This window comes from Stylophora pistillata, chromosome 7 (assembly GCF_964205215.1).
Source record: "Stylophora pistillata chromosome 7, jaStyPist1.2, whole genome shotgun sequence".
NCBI lineage: Eukaryota > Metazoa > Cnidaria > Anthozoa > Scleractinia > Pocilloporidae > Stylophora > Stylophora pistillata.
This window is the reverse complement of record NC_142525.1, coordinates 30,370,296-30,397,133: the sequence shown is the minus strand read 5'-3', so window position 1 is coordinate 30,397,133 and position 26,838 is coordinate 30,370,296. Positions and strand designations below refer to the sequence as shown.

Here is a 26,838-nt window from a genome sequence, read left to right as displayed (position 1 = left end):
TCAGCACACGTATTTGGGAGGCATCTACTCCCGCATGCCACAGATCTGTGACACAAGCCACGGGATCCCGAGACCCCTAGGGCCTCGAGATTTCATGCACGACTCTGGGAAACATGTGACTTTTCTGTGGTTTGTATCTGACGCATCTCTACTACGTGTGACCCATCTCAGCACACGTATCTGGCAGGCATCTTCTCACGCATGTCACAGATCTGTAACGCATGCCACGGATCTGTAAGGCAAGTCATGGGTTCACGAGATCCCTGGGACCTCGGGATTTCATGCAGACTCTGGGAAACATCTGATGCCTCTGTGATGGTTTACATCTGACACTTCTCTATTACATGTGACGCATCTCAGCACACGTATCTAGGAGGCATCCTCTTATGCATGCCACAAATGTATAATACATGACACAGATCTGTGACGAAAGCCACGGGTTTGCGATACCCGTGGGATCTCGAGATTTCATGCACGACTCTGGAAAACATGTGAAGCCTCTGTGGGTTACATCTGACGCATCTCTACCACAAGTGACGCATCTTAGCACACGTATCGGAGAGGCATCTTCTCACGCATGCCACAAATCTGTAACACATGCCACAGATCTGAGACGAAAGGCACGGGTTTACGAGACCCACGGGACCTCGAGATTTCATGCACGACTCTGGAAAGCATGTGACGCCTCTGTAGGTTACATCTGACGCATCTCTACCACAGGTGACGCATCTTAGCACACGTATCTAGGAGGCATCTTCTGACGCATGCCACAAATCTGTAACGGATGCCACAGATCTGTGACGCAAGCCACGGGTTCACGAGACTCCTGGGACTTTAAGATTTCATGCACGACTCTGGGAAACATGTGACGCTTCTGTGGCTTACATCTGACGCTTCTCTACTACATGTGACGCATCTCAGCACACGTATCTGGTAGGAAACTTCTCACGCATGCCATAGATCTGTAACGACTGCCACAGATCTGTCACGTAAGCCACGGGTTTACGAGACCCCTGGGACGTCGGGATTTTATGCACGACTATGGGAAACATCTGACGCCTCTGTAGTTTACATCTGACGCATCTCTACTACATGTGACGCATATCAGCAGACGTATCTGGGAGGCATCTTTTCACTTATGCCACACATATGCGACGCAAGGCACGAGTTTACGAGACCCCTGGGACCTTGGGATCTCATGCACGACTCTGGGAGATATCTAACGCCTTTGTGGTTTACATCTGACGCATCTCTACTACATGTGACGCATCTCAGCACACGTATCTGGGAGGCATCTTCTCACGCATGCCTCTTACAGATCTGTCACTTCTTGCCTCCAACGATTTGGCAGGTTTTGGCCCGCAGTACGGGTCCTGAAATGATCCCATGATTGCAAATAATCCCGGACCGCAAATGATCCCCAAATTGGACCGCAAATGATCCCGGACCGCAAATGATCCCCACAACGAACCGCAAATGATCCCGACTGAAAAATAAGGAATGGCATGGATTGATATGAAAACACGTTTTATTATTTTATAAGAAATATTCCATAGCTGATCTTATTTTTTTCCATTTTAGCGAAAAATCTGTGACTGCGTGACGTTCTGTCGAGTAACACACACCGTTTTAAGGACCAAATATTTTGTCCATTTCAAGACCTTTAGCGTAGTACAATAATTTACTAAAGACATTTGTTGTGATCGTGGACTGCGAATCTTCTGTTAACTGTGTAGAACGTTGGAGAACATGTTTAAGCGGATTTCATTTCTGTTGCATATTATCAATGCTTCCGGTGCACGTGTGATTTCAGTGAAATCGAGCATGTAAAAATCACAAGGACAACGGACAATTAAAATGCCTACATAGTATGATAGCTGTAAAAAAAAACTTTAATTCCCGCAGTTGATTTCACCGATTACCTGTTGAAATAAAAGTCTTTTGTTCAGCATCCTCGTTAAAAATTGTACCCAGAGTGGGGATATATATGGCCTTGCTGGGCCATGAAGCTGAGCTTCATTATATGCCATAGCCTGGAACCAACAACATCGCAGAATTCCCAAGTAGCAGTTGTTTAGGAATTAAAGCAGAAATACGGCGAGGGGAAAATAACTAAAGAGATTTGCCCCAGATGTGGAAGGTAGTTCGATTTTTACTCACACGATGTCTTTCAGAGCGGTGAAGGTGGAGCGTTACAGGTTTATTCAGACTACAGCGTTTTTTGCAAAAGTTGCCTCCAGGATCGGAGGAGTTTTAGTTAGGAACTTTAGCTGAGGACACACATGGCAACGAAAAAGCAAGCAGCGCTGCATGTGTTGGAAGAAATCTTATTATCTAAAACATTAAGTTCTTGTTATTGTTGGTGCCGTTGTTAGCATTCGTATGGCGTTAATAGACTGATTAGATTTGATTTGAAGATACTATAACACCAAAATAACAATGTTTAGCTGAGGAGAGAAACGAGGTGTATATTGCTTTATTAAAGAAAACCTGTTGAGGCGATTCTAGTTGCCAAGAAAACAAAACTTCTGGCCTGCAATTCAAATCAGCAGTTTTATTTGCCAGTTGTCAGTTGTCAGTTGTTAGAATGAATAAAAAAAATTCAGCACAAAGTGTGGAAAATATGCTAGTTGTGAGCCATGATAATCATTGTGCACGCCAATTCCCTTTCCACACTATTTCAGCATCCATCCCATTCGTTATTTTTTAGTCGGAATCATCTGCGGTTCAAGGTGGGGATCATTGCGGTCCACTTTGGAGATCATTTGCGGTCCTGGGATCATTTGCGGACCCGTACAGCCCTCCTTTTGTTCTACAGTCGAACCTCGATTATCCGGACCTCGATTATCCTGACTATTCGATCATCCGGACTTTTTTATCTAGTCCCAAATTCCTCATGAATATCAATTAATTGTGCTCTTGAAAACTCAGAGTGGTAAAAAGCCCAGTAAACCTTTGAATAGACTGTTGAAACAGCGTATTATCCTGTGCGCTTTTCAAAATTCGCAAGTGCGATAAGACATGCAAAGAAAGATTCTGATGCGTAAAAACAGCAAAAGTATACAGATCTGTGATCTTTGCTGTATACTTTTTGTTTACATTTCCATCTCATTAATATTCATATTTTGGATTATCCGGACTTTCGAATGTCCGGACTATTTACCGAAGTCCCGACAAGTCTGGTTAATCGGGGTTCGACTGTACTAACTGACAATGTCAGCGACGATTTGAAAAACGCATATCATAATTGGACGAATAATAACGCAGATGTAGGTGAAATTTTCAGCTTAAGGTAAACGGCATTGTTAGTGGACGAAAGGAAAAGACAACAGCTGTCAACTTCATACCTTGGACATAACAGGAAACGGATGAGAGTAAAGAGGTAATGTTTATCAGCCTCCTCACCAAACTTACATCGTCTTCAAAAGCCTCAAGATAACGATTGCTATGCCACACCATTATTCTAAAACTTAAAATGGATTCTTCTCTTGTACATTTAATCAAAATAAATGTTACTTCTGAACTGTTTAAACCTTTGTGTAATTTTGCTGTAGCCAGTATTTAGGTTTATTACACGACTCGGGCAGTCAGAGGGCCAATAACTAAAATTAACCAATCAAAATGCTGTATTGCTGGTCCAATATTCTCTAAGTATTGGACCGGGCACTGTCCCGAATGGTCCCGAATGATACCGCACTTGTGTCCCTTTGAACTTCAGTCGTATAATAAATCTCTTATTAACCAAACTTGCTTGGGACCGTACTGGAAGAATATCGGGCCTCGGTCTTTTTTGTACAGACCTCACTGTGCTCGGTCCGTACTGTCAAGAGCAGGCCGATATTGTCCCAGTGCGGCCCTCGCGCTTGGTTAATAAGATATATAGACTCTATATCATCAAATTAATATCATCAGATTCTCATTCTTTATCTATCTAATTACTGGGTAGACTTAGAGGAAGTGGGAGTTTCCCAATATTCTGCCTTCAAATGGGAAGAGACACTGTTGGTAAACATAATTCACTCTGGCCTGTTAGTTGAGTTCTTTTAACCTGTCTTTGGTCATTGTGCCCAATTTATTTTAAGGCATTGGGATACAATTACAGTAATATCACAAGGTGTTGTTTTCTAGGACCCTCTGACAATAGTGAGAGGACAATCTGAACCCACCCAAACAGCAAACTGTTCCTAGGTGTACATCAGGAAACATGACCTTAAAGAATTACAAACTTAAATTCAGTTGAACAAAAAATTGTCAACATTCTTTAGTTTGGAAAAATCTCAGCAGTATGATTCAGAGTAATAGTACAGCTACAAGAGACCTTGATATGTTTTTGATCCCCACTATATCAGTGGAATGATTAAAAATGAATTCTGAAATGCCATCAAATACCAGCAAAACAGTTGTCTGAATGTGCCAAGTGAGTAGTCCAGTCCATGCCACTAGGAAGGATTGTACTTGAGACCACCCTTATTAACCATATGTTGGCTTTTTGGTGCCATCCTCTTTAAACACAAAGGCGCGCTATAAAAGGAGCCTTAGGTCCCACTGGACCATTTGTCAATCAACCGTCGTGTGATGTAGAACTCTTAGAGTCGAGTCAGCTTGAGCTACAGCTACTCCAAAGCAGTAAACAGCGGGTGCATTCCTCAAAATTGTTTTTTCCTTGGTGGGGCATAACTGAAAATATGAGTGAAATTGGCTCGATAGCGCTAATGACGACTGCCGAAGGCATGAAAAACTAGGGGTATCCGGAGGCATGACCCCCAGGAAATTTTGATGCAATCTGGTGCAATCTGAAGGTTAAAATTCGGCAAACACCAGGATTTCATTCTGGTCAACAAAGTAGAAAAAACTTAATGACCCTTTCTAGCTTACCAAGAAAACTTATCCAACTCGAATACTCAGTTCGTAGATAATTATCAATTGTTAGTTTGTTTTAGTGTTCAGTACATGGTTTGAAAAAGGAAAGCTTTGATTGACAACTAATCAGTTTCCACATTTCCACAGATTTCTAACATCTGGCACCTTCAATTTGTCGGTCATTTTCTTACGAACGTGGAGAACCATGCAGTGATTCAATCTTTCTTGCGGCATGGTTGTTCGATACGTCTTGAGCCTTCCAGGGGCCGAGGCAGAGCGCTCACTCGCGGCATTCGTAGCAGATACAAAAAAAAGTAACTTCAATAATCAACAATGACCAATTCAAGGTATGTCTCAGTGTCAAGTTGCACTCTTAGAGTTTGTAGTTGTGGCAGCAGGAGATTGCCCTTCAAGTCGTCTTCACATAAATCACAGACAGAATCAAGATCGTGGGAAAAATAATTCCCGTAACGTTAATTGCTTTCACCAAAAGTGACTCCAGGTTGATTGAATCTGTCGAGTAAGAAATTCATTATGAGGTCTAGCACTTCAAAGTAAATAGATCGGAAGTAGTCTTTGGCAGTTTCTGGATGGTCTTCCGAGGTTTTGCCATAATCATCAAGACTAGCTCACGCCTTCTTTTTCACAGAGATTGTGGCAGCCAAATCTCTTCTGCCATGGCACTTTTTCTAAGGCTGCTTGAAGCTTTCATTGATTCTTACATTCTACAAAGTCTTCACTGCCATACTTGCAATGACTTGTCCCAATGAAGCTGACTTTTAAAAGTGGGTAACTTGAAATGTGGCAAAACTCTTGATACCAAAAGAGCTGAGGCTAACTGGCTCTTAAAGAGGATTTCTCAAGAAATATGAATATCTAAGCCTTTTGATCAATTTGGCTGGGAAAATTTTAAGTCGTTATCCTGCCTTGATTTTGGCATGTGAGGAAACTCAAATAATCTACAAAAATCAAGCTAGATTTATTTATATTTAATTGAATTATCTTATTAATTTAGACTTAGCCAACGCGAATCTGATGACTAGCATTGGTAGAGGTTGTATTTTCTACAACTCTTTACCTAAGGGTGGCTAGAAACAGTTTTTCTACGCTCTGACTGGCTATCTTGAAAACACTCAGAAACTAACTTTACCCCTTTGTCGTCAAACAAATCTCACAACTGTTGACCGAAGGATTGAAGTTTGGAATTTCACTCATATTTTCAGTTATGCCCCACCAAGGAAAAAATCCGTCGTCCTTGCATAAAACAATGAATTTGAGTTTGATAGAAAGAAAGAAGAATCTAAAGTATGCGTTGGCATGCCTATCATTGCTACACAAAAATATTTTCAGTATGGTGGAATTTACTAATATTGGACATCATTCCTGTCCAAAAGACATATGTACACAATCTTAGGAAAAAAGGCTGCGCGCGCCCGAAAATTAATACACAGCGCTTTATGAACACCTTTGTAAATAGGTTGATATTTAAGCTCTATTTATTGTAATGACATACTTTTTAATTCATAATATGTATGTAGATTTCTGTAGTTTTTCCAAAATTCATTGTAACATAAGATATGTAGTTTTATCTTATGATGGAATAAAGACTTTTATTATTATTATTATTAATAATTAAAGACATCGGAGATAATTTCAAAGTGAACGACCGCTGATTTGCGGGAAACTTTATTCCGAGCTTTTGTTTAACTGTTTATATATCAAGGTGTGGATATCGACGAAAACTATAATGCAGTGAAAACCCGCGTATAAGATCCTGGATTTTTTAATTTAGCTTTAACAGGTTCTTATATAAATGGTACTTAAAGAAAATTTAGGCTACCAAGGTTCTTAAAATAGGTTCTTATATTTCCATGTGATTTTCATTTAAATATATATTTCTTATTAGACGTTTTGTTGTGTAGTATCGCTGAGTATTTTTACGAGTTGTGCCGTATTTTGACGAGCCCGTAGGGCGAGTCAAAATACAAATAACGAGTAAAAATACTCAGCGATACTACACAAAAAAACGTCCTATAAGTTATTTATTATCCAACACGTCAAAATGTTATTTCAGTGCGGGCGAATTTCGCGGATATTTATTTACGGGGAGTGCGGGACAGAAGTATGCGAAGCGGAACGGAATTGGCACGTTGTCGTGTTGCTGTCTCTATTTTCTTCACTAAATGAAGAAATTTCCAGGTCGTCTAGCTGTTTTTCCTCGTTCGATTCATCTAATAGACTTGGATGTATATTTGCCAGCCATTCTGACTCTTCGTCGTCGGAAATATGATTCAAATTGTCCGCCATTTTTTTTGCTCGCAACTACAATTCAACTCTTCGCTTGCGCGATGCGAGAAAACCTGTTTAACCAGTACTCTAGAGTACAAATACCGCGTGATATTTGTACTTGTCTATGGCGTTATTTGTACTCTACAAAGTGTAGTTGGACAATAAAGGTAGAAACTGATCATCAGCATGACATTTTTCTTTCAAGCGAAAATACAACTGAGTTGTCTCAGTCACGGCTCATTGACGTCACAGGGAACTTAAAAAAAAGGCAACGGTGAATACTGTGGGTTGATTGCTTGGAACTTGTTAAGAATGCACTGTATTTGTCCCGAGATTTTCTTGGTTACGCGTAAACTTTGAAATGGCATTTTAGAGAACGGACTATTAGTTTTGTTTATTAGTTTTGTTAAGGACAGACCTGCACTGTACTGCCCTTAGCGTTATGGTATAAATGATTTATATTGTATTATGAGATGATATTTTCGATTTATTATCCAGCTACACTTCGTAGAGTACAAATAACGCCAAAGACGAGTACAAATATCACGCGGTATTTATACTCTAGAGTATAAATAGGTTCTTATGCGAAGGGAGCTTAAAATAAAAAGTTTTAGCCTTAAAGATTCTTAAAACTCAGGTTCTTATACGCGGGTTTCTATTGTCAGTTATGATATCAATCGCACGGATAAAAAACAATTGTATACTTCTTCATCTTTCCTAAGGTTCGTTACGGTGGCCAATTTACAATTTCAACTTAGCTGATACAACCTGATTGCCTCGTTACCCTCACCGACACAGCACCACAGTTTCTTTAAAAACTTTCAGCTTTTACTTTTCCCGAAACTTCGTGTACATATTAAGGACAACAAAAAATCGCCACATGGCAAGTTTCATTGATTTTTATTTCCATTTTCGAGCAAATTTCCAGACTTAAACTTCGCCCCATATGTTCTCTCTATTTAACCATGTGCATGTAACACAAACAGTGAGCCTGGGTTACCTGTGTTCAAACAACTAAAGATGAGACGAGACGAGATGAGATGAGAGGTGCTGTTGTAGAAAAAGCCAAAAAATGTAACAAAAACAAATTACTCGACAGTACAAGGTAAGTCACTCTTTAATGTAATTCTTGCTATTATTTCTTGGTGTGTGAGCTAACCACCTCCCGGTTAGACGAGTACCGGTTAGACGTTTAGACTCGCCTCCCGGTTAGTTCAATGGATAGACCGCTGGACTGTTGTGCGGGAGGTCGAGGGTTCGAGCCCCGCCCGGACCAACACTCAAGTCTTAAAATAATTGAGAAGAATATGCTGCCTTTCTATAACAACAAAGAAATGGAGACGTTAATTTCCCACACACGAGATGGATGTCCTCCCCTGGGCTGGAATGGGTGGGTTTACTGGGCCCGCAGTAATTGGCACAAGCTGTTGCGGTGTCCCTGCCTGTCGGCAAAGCTAATAAAACTAAAACTAAATATCTGTTGCAAAGTACAAATTCTTCTCTACTCGTGCACCCTCGTTGTGATGATGTTAAGCTACAAGGGAACAAAGATACCCTCAGTAGATCTAAAAATTGCTCATATTTAATAAGTGCCTCTAATAATTATTCATTTGAGTTTTAATGTAAAAATTCATTTAAACATGAGTATTTATTATCATAAACATTACTAATAATTTACCTAGTAACAAAAAATTTTAAAGCTACATCCGACTTGGATTAGCTGGAGTTATTGTGATAACTTCCCCGTCTTGTTTTCTATGAGCTCAAAAATGTCTTCATTCAACCAATTTACATGGTTAAAATTGAATACATTTTTACCACAACTTTGCTGATTTCAATCAGAAAAATATAGCAGATAGACTAAGTGGTCAAAACATGACTGAAGCTAACATCCGGAATGACACAACTTTATACTTAAAAAGGCACAGAAACAACATCTTGACAGCAAGATTTGAAAACAGAACTAGATTACAACCCACTTGGGATTACTTCCGAATGGCGTTCAGTTCGTGCAGGGGTTCCACGGGGTACCAAACTGGGCCCCTAGTTCTTCCACGTTATGCTAAACGATCTTAGTGCAGATACCTCGAACGGTCTTTTTTTAACAAATGGTAAACACCACAGCGTACACTATTGAGTTATGGATGCACGCGGGAGGTTGCTAAGCACGAAAGAAGCGTAAGAGTCGCTCGAGGCGATGGCCGAGAGCGACTCTAGCTTCTTGAGTGCTTAGCAAACCTCCCAAGTGCATCCATAACTCAATAGTGTACGCTGTGGTGTTTACCATTTGTTTTATAACATAACATTGATACATTGTTGCTAAAGAGTTCCCTTTTATCTAACAAATCTTACGCGACCAGAAAAAAACAAGCGCGCGCGGAAAAAGTCTTTGCATTTGCTCACGTCAGCAGCGTACACCCATGGGCAAATGGGGGACGCTAAATTGACCAATCAGAGCGCGCGCTTTACTTTGGTTATGTTATAAAAGTACGTGGACGATACTAGTCTACGAGATAGTGGAGAAAAAAAAAGAGTCTAGTCATGCACAGTCCATCCTCGATGAGGTATCTACATGGTCTGCTGACAAGTTTCAACCTCATCCCGGTAAATGTAATGAGCTTAGGATAACCTTTGCACGCTCTCCGACAAATATAAACTTGTAGAAATCGCTGGTTGTAAAATTCATACAGTACAAGAAGTTAAGCTATTGGGCGTTTATATTCAAGAAGACCTTAAGTGGAATTCTCATGTAAGAGAAACGACAAAAAAAAAGGTGCCAAACGCCTGTATTTTTTAGCGCAACTAAAGCGTGCCAAAGTTTCACCTGAAGAACTAGTTCAGTTATATGTTGTTTGCATCCAATGGCTGCCAGGTTTTTCATGTTAGTCTTCCACAATATCTAACCTTGAGTTTTCAACGGATACAGATACGTGCTCTTAGGATAATTTTCGGTTACGAAGTGCATTACGCAGATGTCTTGGCACGTTCAGGCCTCGTTACGTTACAGCATAGAAGGACGAAACTATGTAAAAAACTTTTTAAAAAAAATTGTAGATAGCCCCCTTGATGTTCTGCACCCTCTTATTCCTTTCAATGAGAGACCAACTAAGGACCTCAGGAATGCTAGACCATACCGTGTAAAGCCATGTAAGACCAATAGGTGTCGTGATAGTTTTATTAACAAATGTGCAGTTCTCTTTAGCAATTCAACTGCGCTAATTCTAAAATTTTATATTCGTAGTCGTAGTCGTAGGATCCTTACTGTATGCATGCAAGTAATTTCGTAATTATATCAATTTTATAAAATTTCTCCTTCTATACATTGTAAACCTTAGCAATTCAGTCCATGCTGCTATTAAGGTATTGAATAAACCATTCTTCTTCTCATTCTTCTTCTCTTTTCTACTTACTTGTGCTTTTTTCCTTTTAAAGCTATTTGATACAATCGATTTCTGTATTTGCTTCCCATAATTTCAATAATTTCAGGGAAATAAAGTTGATAAAAAAATAACTTGTCTAAAGAGTACAGTAGTTGTTTCTCTTTTCTTTCCACTAATAGTGAGTCATGGTGAGGACTGAGGGTAAAAGAAAGGAAAGAAATCTCCAGCAGGGTATGGGTGAGGTGGGGGGGGGGGGGGTGCTTCCTTACACCTCATGCCCAACCATCACTCACACCACATTTAAGCATCTTTGGCTTGGCGTGAAGGAAAGTAAAAAACTGCTACCTGAGCCAATTTGCTCTTACAAAGAGTTAATGCTTGAAAGGTCAGTTTTAAAACTCTTTAGGGTGGCCTATTTGCATCATCAGCTAAATTATTAAAGCCAAATTATCTAAAAAAAATTAAGTGATTTTCATCAGTACCGGTAGTTAATTTACATTCACCTTTGTTAGACAACTACCATTTGAGAGGCATGTTGAACAACATGGACTGAACCTGAGTGAAAAGCTTTATATGAGCTGCGAGGTGATGAGACAACCAAGGTTGAACCAGGTGACCTAGCTTTTGGGATACTCAGGAATGTTGTTCCCAAGCGAGACCTCTCCTGTGGGAAGATAATCTTATTGTTAGATAAAAAAACACAATGTTATTGGGATGGGTACAACATTTACAGAATTCTAAAATTCTACTTCTACCAACCAGTTGTTACAAATACAGTTCAACCTCTCTAAAACCGTCACCTTGAGGACAGTGAAAAGTGACTGGTGTGCAGAGGTTGAACATTCAAGGTTACGCACACATACAAAATCACCCTTAACAGCAGTACCGTACCTCAATACTCTTCAACACATAAGATGCCTGCGAAAGAAAATGATTAACATCTTGTTAGATTGCTGATTGTTTTTACAACAACCAGGTACAATAAAATTCATACACTGCCAATCGAGTCTATCTAGGAAGTAGAAAATTTTGCAAATACTAAACTTGATTCTAATTTATTTGAGACGGTTAACCCTTTAAACCCTAACATCAGTATGTATATTCTCCATACTGTTCTCTATACATTTCTTAAGGTGCCGACAAGGAGAATTTGTTTAACAATCAAGAGCTTCTTTTGTTGGTGATCATTCTGTTTATTCTCATGACCTTGATGCTTGATTTAGGGGTGATATTGTAGGGAGAAATTAGATGCTAGTCACTCTTAGGGGTGGAAAGGTCAAACAGTGGTTGAATTCAAAACTAATATAGAAACCTGGTACTAGCAGGTAGTTGATATTTACCAAATGGGTGGTGGTTAAGCAATGGTTTGTTATCTTACTGACAACAATATCGGTCATCACAGTGGTCAAAAGGTGGTTAAAAACCGCTTCCTAGTTAGCTCAGTTGGTAGAGCGCCAGACTGTTGTGCAGGAGGTCGAGGGTTCAAGCCCCAGCCGGACCAACACTCAGGGTCTTAAAATAACTGAGAAGAATGTGCTACCTTTCTATAATATCAAGAAATGGATAGATATTCTAGTCTTCTCGGATAAGGACGAATAAACTGTAGGTCCTGTCTCCTGCAAGGTTAGGGGTAGGAGACCTTAATTTCCCACACACGAGATTACTGTGTGGTGGATATCCTCCCATGGGATGGGATGGGTGGGTGAGGGCCATAAGGGAGAGTACAGTTTCTTTACTGTAATTATGCACCCTTGATAAAGTTTAAAGTTAAAGTTAAAATGTTCTAGACTCATGAGGTGCAACTAAACCAATGACAATTTGCTTTTTACCACAATATCAATATCATATAAAATAATTCTTTCAGTGTGTGACACATTGATGCAAGCAGCATTGTCTGTACTCATATCAAAAACCCCAAACTGGCCATTCAGATCCCACCATTACTGGTACAATACCTTTTCTCCAGGACAAGGTTCAACTTCTTGACATTCTCTTGTGGCTCTTCCAGATGGAAAAGACTTTCCCCCATAGAACACATACAGCTGTCCTTCTTCAGCTGAAAAATGAAATAGGTAAATAGTAGCTTTTACCTTCACTTGCTGTTGTTCTGGTTGTTTGTATATGAACATTATGCCCAACATGTCAGAGTATATGGGTAGAGAATTATTTGAAAACAAAAAAGGAAGATTTGATATGGAGATTATCTTTGTATCCAGTTAGATCTAGATGAGGGTTGAAAGTAGGGTTAGTTTTATTGCTTAAGCCAGTAACTCCAATGAGTGACCAATACAGAATTTCTCCTTACAATATCAATACAATATCAAGTGGAAAAGTGATATTAATAGGTGGATTATTAGTTGATCCTACACCAAATTCTCTTAGCTAACATCATAATATATAGATTTAGCCAAGCCTAAAAGTGAAGCTCCCAAGTTTGTAATATTAATGATAACATAAAAGATGTGCATTTGCCAAGACTCGCCTGAGACACCCCTCCCTTCATTTTGATAGTCTACCCTACCCTACCCATGCAATCTGAAGGCAGTACGTATGTACGTATGTACATACGTACGTACGCTCAGTCAGTCACATGACAACCAAACAAAAAGAGGTTGACCATATTCCATGGGTATGGGGCTTTGCCCCATGAGTGCTTCAAGCATGAGGGAGCCCTGCTAAGAATTATACGGCAGATAGCAAGGAGAATTCCTAGTACAAGATTTCAGAAGTGAAAGAGTTCACCATTTAGGCCAGAAAAATCAGTTACAGTGAAGTACCCTAATGTTTTCACCAAGAAGAATAAGTTTTAATCACAAACCTCCTTTCAACTCCTCAGTAATATCTTCCGTTCTGAATGGTGCAGAGAAAACTAAGTCTGTAACGTCATCGCAGTTCACATCAGTGAAATCCAAACTCCAACCAAACCTAGCATAGCTGCGATCCCCTTCAAAAATGGCAGTATATCTCAAATCATTAAGAGATATATCAGTTCCACTTTGCAGAACTTTTGTTGAGTTCACTAAGTAGATGGCACCTGATTGGTTAAAGGAAATTGGTATGTCTTCCACGTCAACCAAATGGCCCTCAAATGCTAAAAACAAAAGATTTCATGATTAATTAATTATAACAAATATTACGACTGATAAACATAAATCAATATATGTTAAATTTTACAAGGTTTGTACACTTTTGACCTGTTAAAATTCCATGACTTTCCATGACTTTTTCCATGACTTTTTGAAAGATTCCATGACTTGTTTGCAAACATTCTCACAATGCGTGCTTCTGTTTATTTCTAATGAAATTAAATCTGATTTTTGGACTCGTCAGTTAACTTTTCAACTTTGGGTCTTATTGCCTTTCACGCATAGAGAGCATATTGATTTTCCATGACTTTCCACGACCCACATCTAAATTTCATGACTTTCCAGGCTTGGAAATTTTGAAATTCAATCACTTTCCAGGTTTTCCATGACCTGTACAAACCCTGTTTTATGATTGGGAGAAGCTCCTACAAGGTTTACATAATTGATAAATGTGAATATCATCTCCTTTGCCTATCAGGACCTTAAACATTATCACTGAAAACTTTGTTAACAACTTGATATTTATGAATGTATTCTGAGTTAAAAATCACCAGAATAACCTTGACAATGATGTCTGCAAATGATGAATTTAAGGTTTCGTATTCAATGCAAGTGAAAAAGCCTGCAAGCAAAAAAACAGGACGCAATCCAAAAAGAAGCTTACTTAGCAGTTTAATTGATGGAAACAGGTGAATTACAAACATGTAAGAGAACACAGTCACCTCATTGAACAAAATAATGCTTACAACAAAACAAATGATAATGCTCGGGTCAGTCTAGGAAAAACCAGAGTCCCCTTACTGTAGTCCCAGTTGCTCATTAGCAAAATTTTCATGTAACAAGCAACTGCTTAATAATGGAGAAGTCTTTCAATAATCAATTTAATTCATTTTTTTTACATAAATCAGCTATACTTAATAACTCACATTTAATTAAAAGACATGTGAGTGGTATTTTATCAGGAACAAACAGGTAGAGGTTTGAAAAGATTTTAAAAAAACCTACACAGAGTTGCAGCAGATACTGCAAGAATGTCTTCACTGTTATTGTAAGGTTTCCCCACAGAAAGGCTGGTTCCTAGCTTCATAAATGTCTGATGTCCTGTTATGGTTGCCAAAGGTTGGAGTGATAAGTTAGGAAGGAACAAATACACCCTGCCAACACTTTGCACATCATCCTTGGAGTAGCTGCAGTCCTTTTTGGCACATAATCTGTAGAAAACAAAAAAAAAGTACTCTCACTGGTAGTTAACAAAAACAATCACCACATAATTTTGGCAAGTAAGCTTAGTCTCACCCAATACCTTTTATATACAGTGTACAGGCAGATAGGGGCTGCAATAGGTGCCTTGGAGGTTGATGTGCATTCTCCCTAACTGAATATTTACATCCTAACTATTATAAATGAGCTCAAGCACATATCAACTACATGCCATGACTCCGATCTTTAGGCAATAAAATTGACTAGTTGCACATCGCCATTAGGCATCATGGTTAGCTATGATTGGCTGATTTTCAACTTGTGACCTATTACAGTCGAACCTCGATTATCTGGACCCATCGGGACCTCGGTAAATAGTCCGGATAATCGAGAGTCTGGATAATCAAAAATATGAATATTAACGAGATACAAATGTAAACGAAAGGTATACATCGAACAACAACAAACATATGAAACATATGAGTGAACTGCGGTTATGAGACGTATATAAGAACGATCCTTCGCAGTAAAGCACTATTTGAGCAATAGTGGAAATCAGACCTGAAAAAAATTTCAGGCCTGTACGGGATTCGAACCACTGACCTCTGCGATACTAGTGCAGCGCTCTACCAATTGAGCTAACAAGCCAACTGGGAGCAGGCCATCAAATTAATTCGATATAAACCCGTAGATGATAAATCGAACAACAACAAACATATGAAACATATGAGTGAACTGCGGTTATGAGACGTATATGAGAACGATCCTTCGCAGTAAAGCACTATTTGAGCAATAGTGGAAATCAGACCTGAAAAAAATTTCAGGCCTGTACGGGATTCGAACCACTGACCTTATTGTGATATCTACACAGCCTGTATGTATTTACAAATAACGCATCAGAATATTTCTTTGTCTCGTCGCACTTGCGAATTTTAAAAAGTGTCTTTTGAAAGGATTATTTGGGCTTTTTGCAACTCTGAGTTTTCAAGATCCCAACTAATTAATATTCTGCATGAAAAAAATTGGGACCTGAGAAAAAAGTCCGGATAATCGAATAGTCCAGACAATCGAGGTCCGGATAATCGAGGTTCGACTGTACAAGATGACCCCATTACCTGAAGAAGACTATCAAAAAAAAAAAAATTAACTTTAGTAGCTAACACATTTACTGGTAACCCAGTAGTTTACATTGTGGGCTGTAAACAAATAATTCAAATTGAACATAATATTGTTAAGAATCCCAACTGGCCGGAGGCAAACCAGTTGGCTATTTACAAGCATGGCCGAGGATTTGGACTTGGAGCTACCGTCAAACAAATCCAAGTAGTGGTCAGAGTGGGACTTGAACCCAGGAACGACGGATTGCGAGTCCGACATGCTGACCACTCGGCCACGCTGCCTCCTAGCGTGCAGTACTGAAAAAGCTTTTGTTACAAAATCACAACTTAAACCTGAAAGCTCAATCAGTGCAAAGATTTGGTAATGAAAATGACATCTTGGCCCTGAAGTAGACTCTGCTTTCAGTACTTAGTCAAGAAATATGAAAGGGGTACTAGAAATTTTCTGAGTAATCTTGACTATGATACCACAAGTTAAACTCAGATTGGCACACAACTCATACCTGTCTGCCAACTTCCTATCATTTTTTTTTTTTATTTGGATGAGGTTATTACCAATTTAATTTATTAGAAGAATTAACCATGACTTATTTATATAATAGCCAGCTTAGTGAATAATCAAATTTTACCTGAATGTAGGTGCACCAACAAGTAACACTATCTTTCCACTTTCCTTTGTCACAGTCATTGAATAACCAAACCAACTATAATTTTGTTCACCAACAGCCATCCGGTCTGCACTATGCACGGACAAATCCAAACCAGGCTTCATATGTGTCTTGGCTAAAAACACAGCAACAGATCCTCTCTGAGGTCCTCCTTCAGGAGCATAAGGAGACCCAATTATGAGGTCCTTAAATCCATCCCCATTAATATCAGCCCCCAAGAGAGATGTACCAAGATTGTAATATGTTCCATTCCCATGAATTGTGACACTTGGGTGGTGAATGAGTCCTTCTCCTTTAGTTCCGAAAAAAATGTACACTGTGCCTGTGTACTGAAGATCATCTGCACCTATACATATAATTATCATGAAAAAAAAATTATTATTTATACTTCACTCAACCCTTTACACTCTAACATCAGTGTGCATATTCTCCATACTATTCTCTATATATTTCCTAAGGTGCTAACAAGGAGAATTTGTTTAACAATCAATAGCTTCTTCAGTTGGTGATCATTGCCTTTATTCCTATAACCTTAATGTGTGACTCAAGGGTGATATAATGTGAGGAGAACTTAAATATTAATCACTATTAGGGCTCAAAGGGTTCACACTTTAGGTAAATGGCATTGCTTTATCACATGAACTTGTCTATCACATTGTTACAAAATTATTATAATTATAAATATTTTATTTAGGAGCCACAGTGGCCTCAACTACGGATTGAGTGGTCTGGGTTCAAGCCTTGGCTGGGGACATTGTGTTGTGTTCTTGGGCAAGATACTTTACTCTCACAGTGCCTCTCTTAACCCAGGAGTCAGAATAAAATTGGCTACCGGTGAATTTGATGCTGGGGGTAACCCTGCAATGGACTAGCACTCCATCCAGGGGGGGGGGGGGGTCAAAATACTCCCAGTCACTTCACGCTACAGAAATCAGATTTTTTGTGCTGGCCTGATGAGCCACTTGGCTCGTAAGTGGGCTTTACCTTTACCAAATACTTTATTTGCTCCTGTTCTTTTACCATAGTCTAACTTTTTTTACTGTCCACCATTTTTCAATTTTTCCTTGCCAAATGATGGCTTTGAACACTTGGACTTAGAACACTAGACAACAAAAAGTGCCGGTAGCAAAAAGTAGAAATAACTCATACCTGTTGCTGGAGCACTTACAACAAGGTCATCCACTCCATCTTTGTTAAAATCCACTGCAGCCAAAGCAGTACCAAACCGTCCATTCTCCACAGTACCATCCAGAATCATATCAGCAGATGCATCCAAGTCTAAGTCTTTATCAGGCAAGCCACTGTCGGCATCACTAGTAACAAGATATACCCGACCATGTTGGCTATTGCCTGGGGTACCATACCCTGGTGCACCAATCACTAAGGAAATATTCTGACCATTAAAATTGCCATAAGCAAGAGACCTGTTAAAATTGGTACAGATTTTTTCTAATTAGGAAAATGTTTACCAGTTTATCACAGAGTCTATCATGGAAGGGCATTAAAATCTATTATAAGACAAACAATAAGTAAGAGAGATAAGTGATGGAACACAGTTAATCTTGTAAGAATTGTAAGAAGGTGGGACCTAGGTATGTGCACTACGATACAAAAGTGTGGGGAGCTGCTCACCTTCACATGGGTGCAATAGTCTTCTAACACTTTAAAATGTAACCAAACCCATGTAATAGCTATAAAGAAGTCCATCTATTAACACTAACCAGGCTATTTTGCATTCTGTTCTAAGGCAACACAATTACAGTTACAATACCTCTCTTCAAAAAGGCATAGACTGAAATGGGTAATGGTAAACTGTACATGTCAGGGGGAAGCCTAACAAAATTCTTGGGGTGGTAGGGGAGGTCTGTGGTGTATCACCAACCCACCCAAGAGGAGTGGCAGTAATTCATGCTACTGAAATTGAGATAAGCTTTGACAGTAGTACAAGCTACTTAGCTGGTGCAAGTTAATTATAAAAATGATCTTACATAACCCTTAATTCAGCCATTAATTTCCAAAACCACATTCCCATTTCTCCTTTCTAATTCACATACATTTCTTTGTAACTAACTGAAGTTAGGAAATTTTGGAGTTCTTCCAAGATATCACTCTCTGCCTGATCAATTTGTTTCTTCTTGTTTAAGGTATTTGCCAGATAAAGTTTTTCAGCTTGTGATGAGATGCTACAATTGAATCGCTACGTTTGGTTTCAAAGGTTAACCATCAATGAACTCACCATCCTAATCTTGCATAAGGAACAGATGATGAATATTCTGCAGCTTTCGATAATGTCTCTTGATCTACCCTGTTCTCACGTGACGTCTCTCTTAAATGGCAGTTTTGAGAGCCATGGCAACCCCTCGATACATTTTTGTTTTTTAACATCTTTTTATGAAGAGATTCTGACAATGAAAAGTAAGTGCCTCTCTTGGTCTGCTTAAAATTTATATCAGAAAAATCAACAAGTTTGAGTATTTCTGCTGGTGTAACTGTTCCAGGATTCTTCAGTTTTTTGTCAAACTGTCTCCTTGATAAAACTGTGGCAGGATCACTCTTGTTGCAGGAAATAAAGAGAGGACTATGTGGAATAGTACATACATCTGTCCCATGTTCTAACATGTCAATAGTTTTGTGCCAAAGAAGAACTGACCAGGCTGCCATGTCTGCAACACCCCCTAAAAGCATCAATTGCACCTCAAAAGATTATTAATATTATTCAAAATCACATCACCACTAATAATTAATCAGAAGTATTAGAATTAAGCTTCGATCTTAAATTAACCAATACATTCCGGGTTGCCATGTATCTGTTCAGTAATAGATTGCAGATGACATCAAAATGAGGTAAGAACAAAAAAGTGGCACAGGAAACCCAGCCATGTGTGTCAGTTATAGTCTTACCACACTTTGATGTCTTTTGTGATTCATTACTGTACAGATCCATGGCCTGTCTTTTCTAACAAAAAAAGTGAAATATTGTTAATAGTAATATCATCTATGTGTGTGAGGCGCGAGTAGTCCAGTGGTCAGTGCACTGGACTCTGGGTCAGATGGTCCGGGTCAAGTCCTGGCTGGGGCTTGACGTTGTGTCCTTAAGCAAGACGCTTCACTCACATTGCTTCGTCTTCTCGGATAGGACGAAAAGCCAGAGGTCCCGTCTCCTGCACCTTTTTATTTTTTTATTTTTTTATTTTTTGAGGATTTGTACCAAGTACAGGAGCAGAAACAATAGGACATGGGTCCCTTACGAGGTTTAAGCTCCAACAAACCCACCCATCCCACCCCAGGGGAGGACATCCATCACACAGTAATCTCGTGTGTGGGAAATTAACGTCACCTAATCCTAACCCTGCAGGAGGCAGGACCTCCATTTATTCGACTCTATCTGAGAAGACTAGAATATCTAACCATTTGTTGATGTTATAGAAAGGTAGCATATTCTTCTCATTTATTTTAAGACCTTGAGTGTTGGTCCGGCCGGGGCTTGAACCCTCGACCTCCCGCACAACAGTCCAGCGCTCTATCCGTTGAGCTAAACGGGAGGCGGTTAACCTATCAATTAGCTAATTTTGGCAGGGGACGTTAAAGAACCCACATCACGAGATTACTGTGATGTGGTCTGGCCTGTTTACTGGGAATGGGGGGAGGGGGCATCTGTAAAAATTTCTCCTTTATTAATTGTAAACTGCTGCCGGCAGTCTGGCAAAGTCCCCCACACAGTGTTGTAAAGCACATTAGAGCATTTACATGGAAATGCACTAGAAATCAATCTATATTATGCGCCTGTCCTCTAGATAATACTGTCACTAAGAATCAATCAAAATACATGAGATATTTTGATTCACTCGGTCTGAGTCTGTAATTCAGCTTATCAGACATACAATGGTCTTTAACGTTAACTTAAGTTTCACTTCACAAATGTCACTTTTACTGGGATTTTATTGAAACTTTGTTCTCTCCACAAGAAACACTGCTAAGGCTTTTTGACATGTAAAAAGGCCCTCTAGCAGTCTGAGGATAAATATCTTATAGCTAACTTAAAATAAAATACAAGCACTAACCCACCTTGGAAATATGAGTGCAGGTTCTCCATTAAAAAGGGAGAAGTCTTTGAATACTTAGAAAACAACTTAGCTCCACCAAAGTGCTCTCCAATCCAACCAAGCAGAAGGAGGGCTGTGCAGAGTTCGATCTCGTCTTTGTTAATTTTTTTCTCCCCATAATATTCAAGATAAATATCTTCCAAATCTCCACTTGGAACATACCTGATATAAAAAATATATAGAGGATATACAGGGCCGTAGTCTGGCAGCATCCAGTGGCCCCTGGCACCTTACTTTTGCTCTTGAGTGACTTGGGAATTTTAGTTTTTGCATATAAAAATATATGCTGGGCACCCTGTATTTCAAAGTTTCAGAGCGCTGGGCTCCCTTCAGTTTTTCTTAGGGCACAACCTTGTTATAACATGGCCACATGGAAAATACTAAATTTCTCTTTGAGTGTTGAAAGTGTTGAAATATATTTTGCGAGTGAGCAAAGCCAATGAGTGAGGCTCACAAGGTATTTCAAGTGTATTTCTTTAACTCTTCACACTAAACATCAGTATGCATGTTCTCCGTATTATTCCCTATACATTTCCTAAGGTGCTGATAAGGAGAATTTGTTTAAAAATCAAGAGCTCCTTTAGCCAGTGATCATTTCCTTTATTCTTATGAACTTAATTTATTTTAGCTGGTGATCATTTCCTTTATTCTTATGAACTTAATTTATGATTCAGGGGGTGATATTGTGAGGAGAACTTAGATGCTGGTCACTTTTGGGAATCAAAGGGTTAAAGGTTGAAAACGCTGCTCCAAAAATATGATTTTTCAAAATAATGTTGCCTACCACTTATTAATGCTAGCAGTTATATTCCTTGTGTCTCCTTCAAATGATGCAACCATATCTCCACCAATGTCCCCAACATTATGAGCTGCTGGAAAGGAACCAAAGAAGTTAACATCTCCCATTGTGGTGAGGAATCCTTGATCAATGCCAAGACTGTGCCATGTCACATCTGCTACTTGGTGTGATACAAATCCCAGGGTAAAAGCAACCAACTTTTCCGTCTCCTATCAAATCAAGTGAAGCAAGTTCAAAATGCTGCCTGCATTTCTGGACATAAGTGAATCTCTCTCCTTGAAATTGGTGTTTTAAACATGTTCAACAGATAAATAAAATCTATTTTTTTGGCAAAAAGTTAGGGATTATAATGTATAATTATGTTGCAGTTAATTTTTTTTCTACGGTAAATTCAATTTTGCACCAGGTACAATTTTTTAACCTGGGTAACACTCTTCCAAAGATTCTGTAAGTGGGATTTTTCCACACACCTAAAAAGGGCAAACCCTTAGGGCTTTCTGGGTTATGCTGAGAAATCATGATTGTTTTTAAAATTCAGATAGTGAAAATGATAGATAGATAAATTTATTTCAATTCAAGATGTACAATAAGCCAGCAACTTGTACTAAATACATTCAAAAATATAAAATTCTACTTCTACAGTTAACCACAAGTATACAGATACTGTATATTAATATAACGAGAATATAAATTACTTAATAGAATATACTTCCTAAAAAAGAATACATAATGTGGTAACATGGTTTCTAGTAACTTAAGTAAAGTATTATTACTCGTGATAAATATACTAAAAATAAATGCTTAACATGAAGAACTGGTAATGTAAAAAAAAAAAGGTTGGTAAGATAATTAGGTAATAAGATAAACTAAGATAATTAGGTAATAAAATAAACTAAGATATATATAGAACGGTAGGGCTAACTCTATTGTTCACATAATGTTACATTTGCACAATGTGCCACTAGTAAAATTGGTTTTAGTCATAGCTTTTTTAAATTTGTTTATGGAGTCAAGTTGCCTGAGTTTAGTACTGGGGGATTGTTCCACATACGAGTAACCTGATCAACATGGGAAAAGGTATGTTTGGTAATGTCGCGTGACATGTAATAGAGAGCTTTAGATTCGAGTACGAGAACGAGTACGAGTACGAGTTTACTAGCGTGCTCACATTGCGCATGCGTAGCTCTCCGTGACACTGTCACGGAAGCGGGAAACTCGTCGTCCGCGGCTCGTCGACGAGATTTTGACCAGAAGTCGTCCTCCAGAGAACGAGTTTCGAAAGGTGAGTATTTTGTATTTTAAACTTACCCTAGTCGTTTTCTAAGTCAGCAAAAGCAAACGTAAAGCCGTATACAGAGGTTTTATCGAATTGAATGTTATTACAAACCCTGATTCCATTCGTTTTTGATACGTTTTGGCCGACCTATTTTCACGAAATTCTGAGATCTACACACGTAAACAACATATCGCCAGTCGAATAAATTTAAATTGAAAAATGAGGGCCTTAAAAAGCACTTTCACCCTTTGAATATTAACCATGCATGAGAGATGTAAACAGTGAATTGTTGTGATTTTGTTGACACTTTCCCGACTTTCTTCAATTCGTAGCGATGGCAAAACGAGAACTTTTTATTTGGAAAGGAAACACGAAACTATGCTTCTCAGAGAAGTAGTGGTTGAAGAGCCTCACAAGTACTGACCAGATTCAAAAGAGAGAGATATATCTTGGAAGAAAATCGCCGAACACTATGATAAAACCTTGAACACTGAAACATTTTATTAGCTTCTCATTAATTATTGTCAAAAAAGTAATACCATTATATTTATGAAATGAAAACTAAGGAAGAGTTTGTATGATAAAATATCTGAATACATTATTTTTACATCTTTTTTAGTTGTATCATATAAATGTACTGTATTATTATTACAAACTCAGTTCAGCTGTTTTGAAATTAAAAATTATACATATTTACAGTTTTGATTTTCTCAAGTAAATTTAGATTTGAAAATTCTCCAGTAAGGAAAAAAAATTGATGGCCATGGATCCACATCCCATATTCATCAATTACTCCTTTCATAGCTAACTATACATAGAAATTTACAAGCAGAAAATATAATTACAATTATAATTTCGTTCAATTCTTCTCTTTCATCTTCTCATCACTTTGCCAAATTGCATTGCTTAACTGTAGCCATAGTTAGTGCTAACTATGATGTAGCAAATCAAGAGCTTTAAAACTGAAAATAATCATCTATTGTAGGAGGTTGAATATCAAAATAGGTGCTTGTAGTTGATCCAGATAAGCAGGTACATGCATTCCTAAGCAGAGCACACACTGAATACATTACACCTAATGGACTTAATCCAATCTTTAAGTTCTTCTTAAAATCTAGGAAAGCGAAGTATGTTTACTATGTTGCTAAACACCCACTCCACAGCTTCCCTGACTTTACTTCATCCTTGAAGATGAATTCTGAGTGGATGGGCAAGGTCACCATATATATACACAGTGGTTCTCCACTGGTATCAAATGAATGCTGCTGAAGGTTATGAAAGAGGCCAGACATTCTTAACATACCAGCATCATGCCTTTTACCCTCTGAAATGAAAATTTATAGAGTAAACATACTTGGATTTATATCAGTAGCTAGTGTTATAACACTCTTGCAGCTGCAGGTAACTGTTGAGTTACAGATTGTGATTTCATTTTTTTTTTTCAATTTTCCAAGTTAATCGGTTAATAGCCATTTTGATTTAGTAGGGGCTGGGTTATAGATATTTGTGTAAGGATTCAAGGGTAGGCTACATTTAATGAAGCTCTTACCAAGGGGCTGACTACCAAAAATGTTTCCTGATAGATTTGATCTTTCCAGCCCACTCCTCTAGGTGTAGATACTGTAGATCCTCAAATCAATTAGCACCCAGGGAGCTTAATTCAAATTTATGAGAAAATGGGGGTACTTATTCAAGGGGGGGACTTAATTGAGAGGGGGTGCTTATTTAATTTTTCCCAAATGGTGGCCTGACACAACCAATTTTTTTGAAACATCATCTACACATAAACAAAATTAACTATTCATTGACATAAAAAACTGATCCCAGAGTTTAACTCACCATTAGTGCAATGTACAAATCTAATACTACATGAAAACTATGCATCCTTTGCTGTCTCAGTACTCATCCACAAAATGAGGGGAGGGGAGGGGAGGGGGCACTTATTTTAGGGGGGTACTTTTTTAAAATTTTTGGTCGATAGGAGAGGCACTTATTCGAAGGGGGTGCTTATTCGAGGAGGCGCTAATTCGAGGATTTACGGTGGTGACACTTCAATTCAGTTTCAAATTTGGGGGCTTAAATAAGGGGAGGCATTACAGCAGAACGATGCAAATAATCGTATTAGCTTACCAACTGGTCCATACAAATTGGCTATTCACCATTTGGCGCAACAAATGATTGAAACTTTAGGGCATGTACCCTTTTGGGCCCACTGGGTACACGCTGGTTCTCACCTGAGCGACAAATTGGGCGAACTGTCAGGTCTACAAACCCCTAGCAATTCTCAAGAGCTGTTCCCTTTCCATGGACAGCAAGAGCAAAGTCTTCCAGATGTTGGCTATTCAGCCAGGGTTGATCGAGATCTCTGAGCAAGTATCCATGGTTTGTAAATAAAGCTGATCACCTCGTTCAAGATTAAGCTCAGCTTGGGCACTGACCGACCAAAGCGAGGAATCATATGCGAGGGACGACATGGGTAAGAAAAAAGTTTCAATAAAATCAACAGTCCTTTCGTTCTTGAACATACTGTGCCATTGGCACAAGTAAACATTTCTGGAATTGCTAATGCCCGAAGAAGGAGAGGCAATCCTGTGATGCCAAACCTGAGCTCGGCTGCAAACTCTTCAGGAGAAATGGCGTCAAAAACATCGTCAATCCTTTCATACTGCTTGTAAGGATGTTGCCTTCTCATCGTTGTGATTTCATAATTCGCAAAGGAGGTAAACGGATGCTAATGGGATAGTTTTTTTGGCTAAACATGGCGAGATTGTTACAGTTAACCCCTCGCACTCGGATCGATACATTTGTTTACAATCTAAAGTTACAAATTTCGTGAGCGCGACTACGAGTACGAGATACTAGTGCCAGATCTCGCGCGGTTAAAACTCGTACTCGTCCTCGTTCTCGCACTCGAATCTAAAGTCTCAGTTTTAACCAAGTGAAAAACGACTTTTTTAGGCTTTAATAATGACAAAAAGTTCATAACATGACCATCTCTCAACTTTCTGTTATTTTCCAGCGATAGTAAACTCGGCAGTAGCCATATACATAGTGGAAAATGAAAGATCGTGACTGGACACGAAGTGCGCAATTCAAATTAGGCATATGATCTATCGATTCCACTCACTTGATCCCAAGGTTTTGGGTATTTCTTTCTGATATACCTAACAGTGGCATTAAGAAAGGGAGCCCAGTGTGTATCTTCAGCAACTTCGTGAAATTTTCCTTTAAAGCACAACCCTGAATACATGGCATCTGGGTATGGATTTCCGCCTATAAACGCATCTTGATGCCTCAGAACGATTTCCCTGTAATCAGTGTTATTCCTTGCATCTTTAAACCAGTTGATAGCTTGATGGGCAATGTCTATGTGCGTGCTGATTCCACATGAGGAAACTCGCAGAGCGATAAAGCAGAGTAGGAAAAAGAGAAATGAAAACAACTTTAACAGACTGCTGAGTAACTCCGCCATTTCGCGTCTTTTTTTCAGTTTTTTACTTCACCGCTGGTAGACTGTAGGCTCAGACACCTCCACAAGAGGTCGCTACCAGATAGGGGTCGTTTGGGTACGAGTCAAGATCATTCGGGAACCGTTAAAGTGCGTGGAAAGTAATTATAGACAGTATACTACCCTGGTCCCAGAGGTTCTCTTCTCTTTAGAAAAAAAATAGGATAAATCTCTTCTCCCTAAAAAATTCGGCGCCAAGCGCCAACAACGAGCTGCGAAGCAGCTCGTTTTCTGACGACTGCTCGCTGCTTCGCAGCTCGTTGTCGGCGCTTGGCGCCGATTTTTTTAAGGGAGAAGAGATTTATCCTATTTTTTTTCTAGAGAGAAGAAAACCTCTGGGACCAGGGTAACAGTATACATGTTTGCTCCTTTTTTTCACTTGTTTTCAATACCACGAAGGTAAATGGGAGGATCAGGGGGGCGAAACACTGGCCGTCAAGCTGTGAAGCATGGCGCTTCTGAAGTAATTTGGTTGTATCAACTAAGTTGAGATTGTAAATTGGCCACCGTAACGAATAATAAAGCTGACGTTTCGAGCGTTAGCCCTTCGT

At 39.0% G+C, this 26,838-nt stretch overlaps 1 protein-coding gene and 2 long non-coding RNA genes across 4 annotated transcripts; 1 reads left to right on the top strand and 2 right to left on the bottom strand.

Annotated features, from left to right (window-relative positions):
• Nucleotides 1-10,297: 10,297 nt before the first annotated feature.
• On the bottom strand, nucleotides 10,298-26,286 carry LOC111330701 (phosphatidylinositol-glycan-specific phospholipase D). 2 transcript variants are annotated; one of them, XM_088726576.1, is made up of 11 exons: nucleotides 25,907-26,285; nucleotides 21,489-21,712; nucleotides 20,667-20,866; nucleotides 18,838-19,276; nucleotides 17,751-18,025; nucleotides 16,563-16,947; nucleotides 14,621-14,826; nucleotides 13,348-13,620; nucleotides 12,485-12,585; nucleotides 11,421-11,447; nucleotides 10,298-11,193 (listed from the first exon to the last, which is right to left on the bottom strand). In XM_088726576.1, exons 1-11 carry the CDS (start codon nucleotides 26,249-26,251, stop codon nucleotides 11,038-11,040), a joined length of 2,631 nt encoding a protein of 876 aa, XP_088582702.1. In that variant the 5' UTR covers nucleotides 26,252-26,285; the 3' UTR covers nucleotides 10,298-11,037. The 2 variants fall into 2 exon arrangements, with proteins under 2 accessions (XP_088582702.1, XP_088582703.1); XM_088726577.1 differs by lacking the exons at nucleotides 10,298-11,193; nucleotides 11,421-11,447; nucleotides 12,485-12,585 and adding an exon at nucleotides 14,176-14,237 and having other exon boundaries at nucleotides 13,409-13,620; nucleotides 25,907-26,286.
• On the top strand, nucleotides 22,614-23,477 carry LOC148727417 (uncharacterized). The gene is made up of 2 exons (XR_015989230.1): nucleotides 22,614-22,785; nucleotides 23,112-23,477. It is a non-coding gene; the product is annotated as an uncharacterized LOC148727417 (long non-coding RNA).
• LOC148727416 (uncharacterized) lies at nucleotides 23,256-25,890 on the bottom strand. The gene is made up of 2 exons (XR_015989229.1): nucleotides 25,014-25,890; nucleotides 23,256-24,103 (listed from the first exon to the last, which is right to left on the bottom strand). It is a non-coding gene; the product is annotated as an uncharacterized LOC148727416 (long non-coding RNA).
• Nucleotides 26,287-26,838: the final 552 nt, after the last annotated feature.

Bases quoted from the DNA above. Each gene is read 5' to 3' on its own strand.
- LOC111330701 (XM_088726576.1), bottom strand. From the start codon at position 26,251: ATGGCGGAGTTACTCAGCAGTCTGTTAAAGTTGTTTTCATTTCTCTTT. The intron at 18,026-18,837 runs GTGAGTTCATTG...CAATTTTAACAG, and splicing joins CCTTATGCAAGATTAGGATG to GTCTCTTGCTTATGGCAATT. The intron at 14,827-16,562 runs GTAAAATTTGAT...TGTTTTCTACAG, and splicing joins GTTGGTGCACCTACATTCAG to ATTATGTGCCAAAAAGGACT.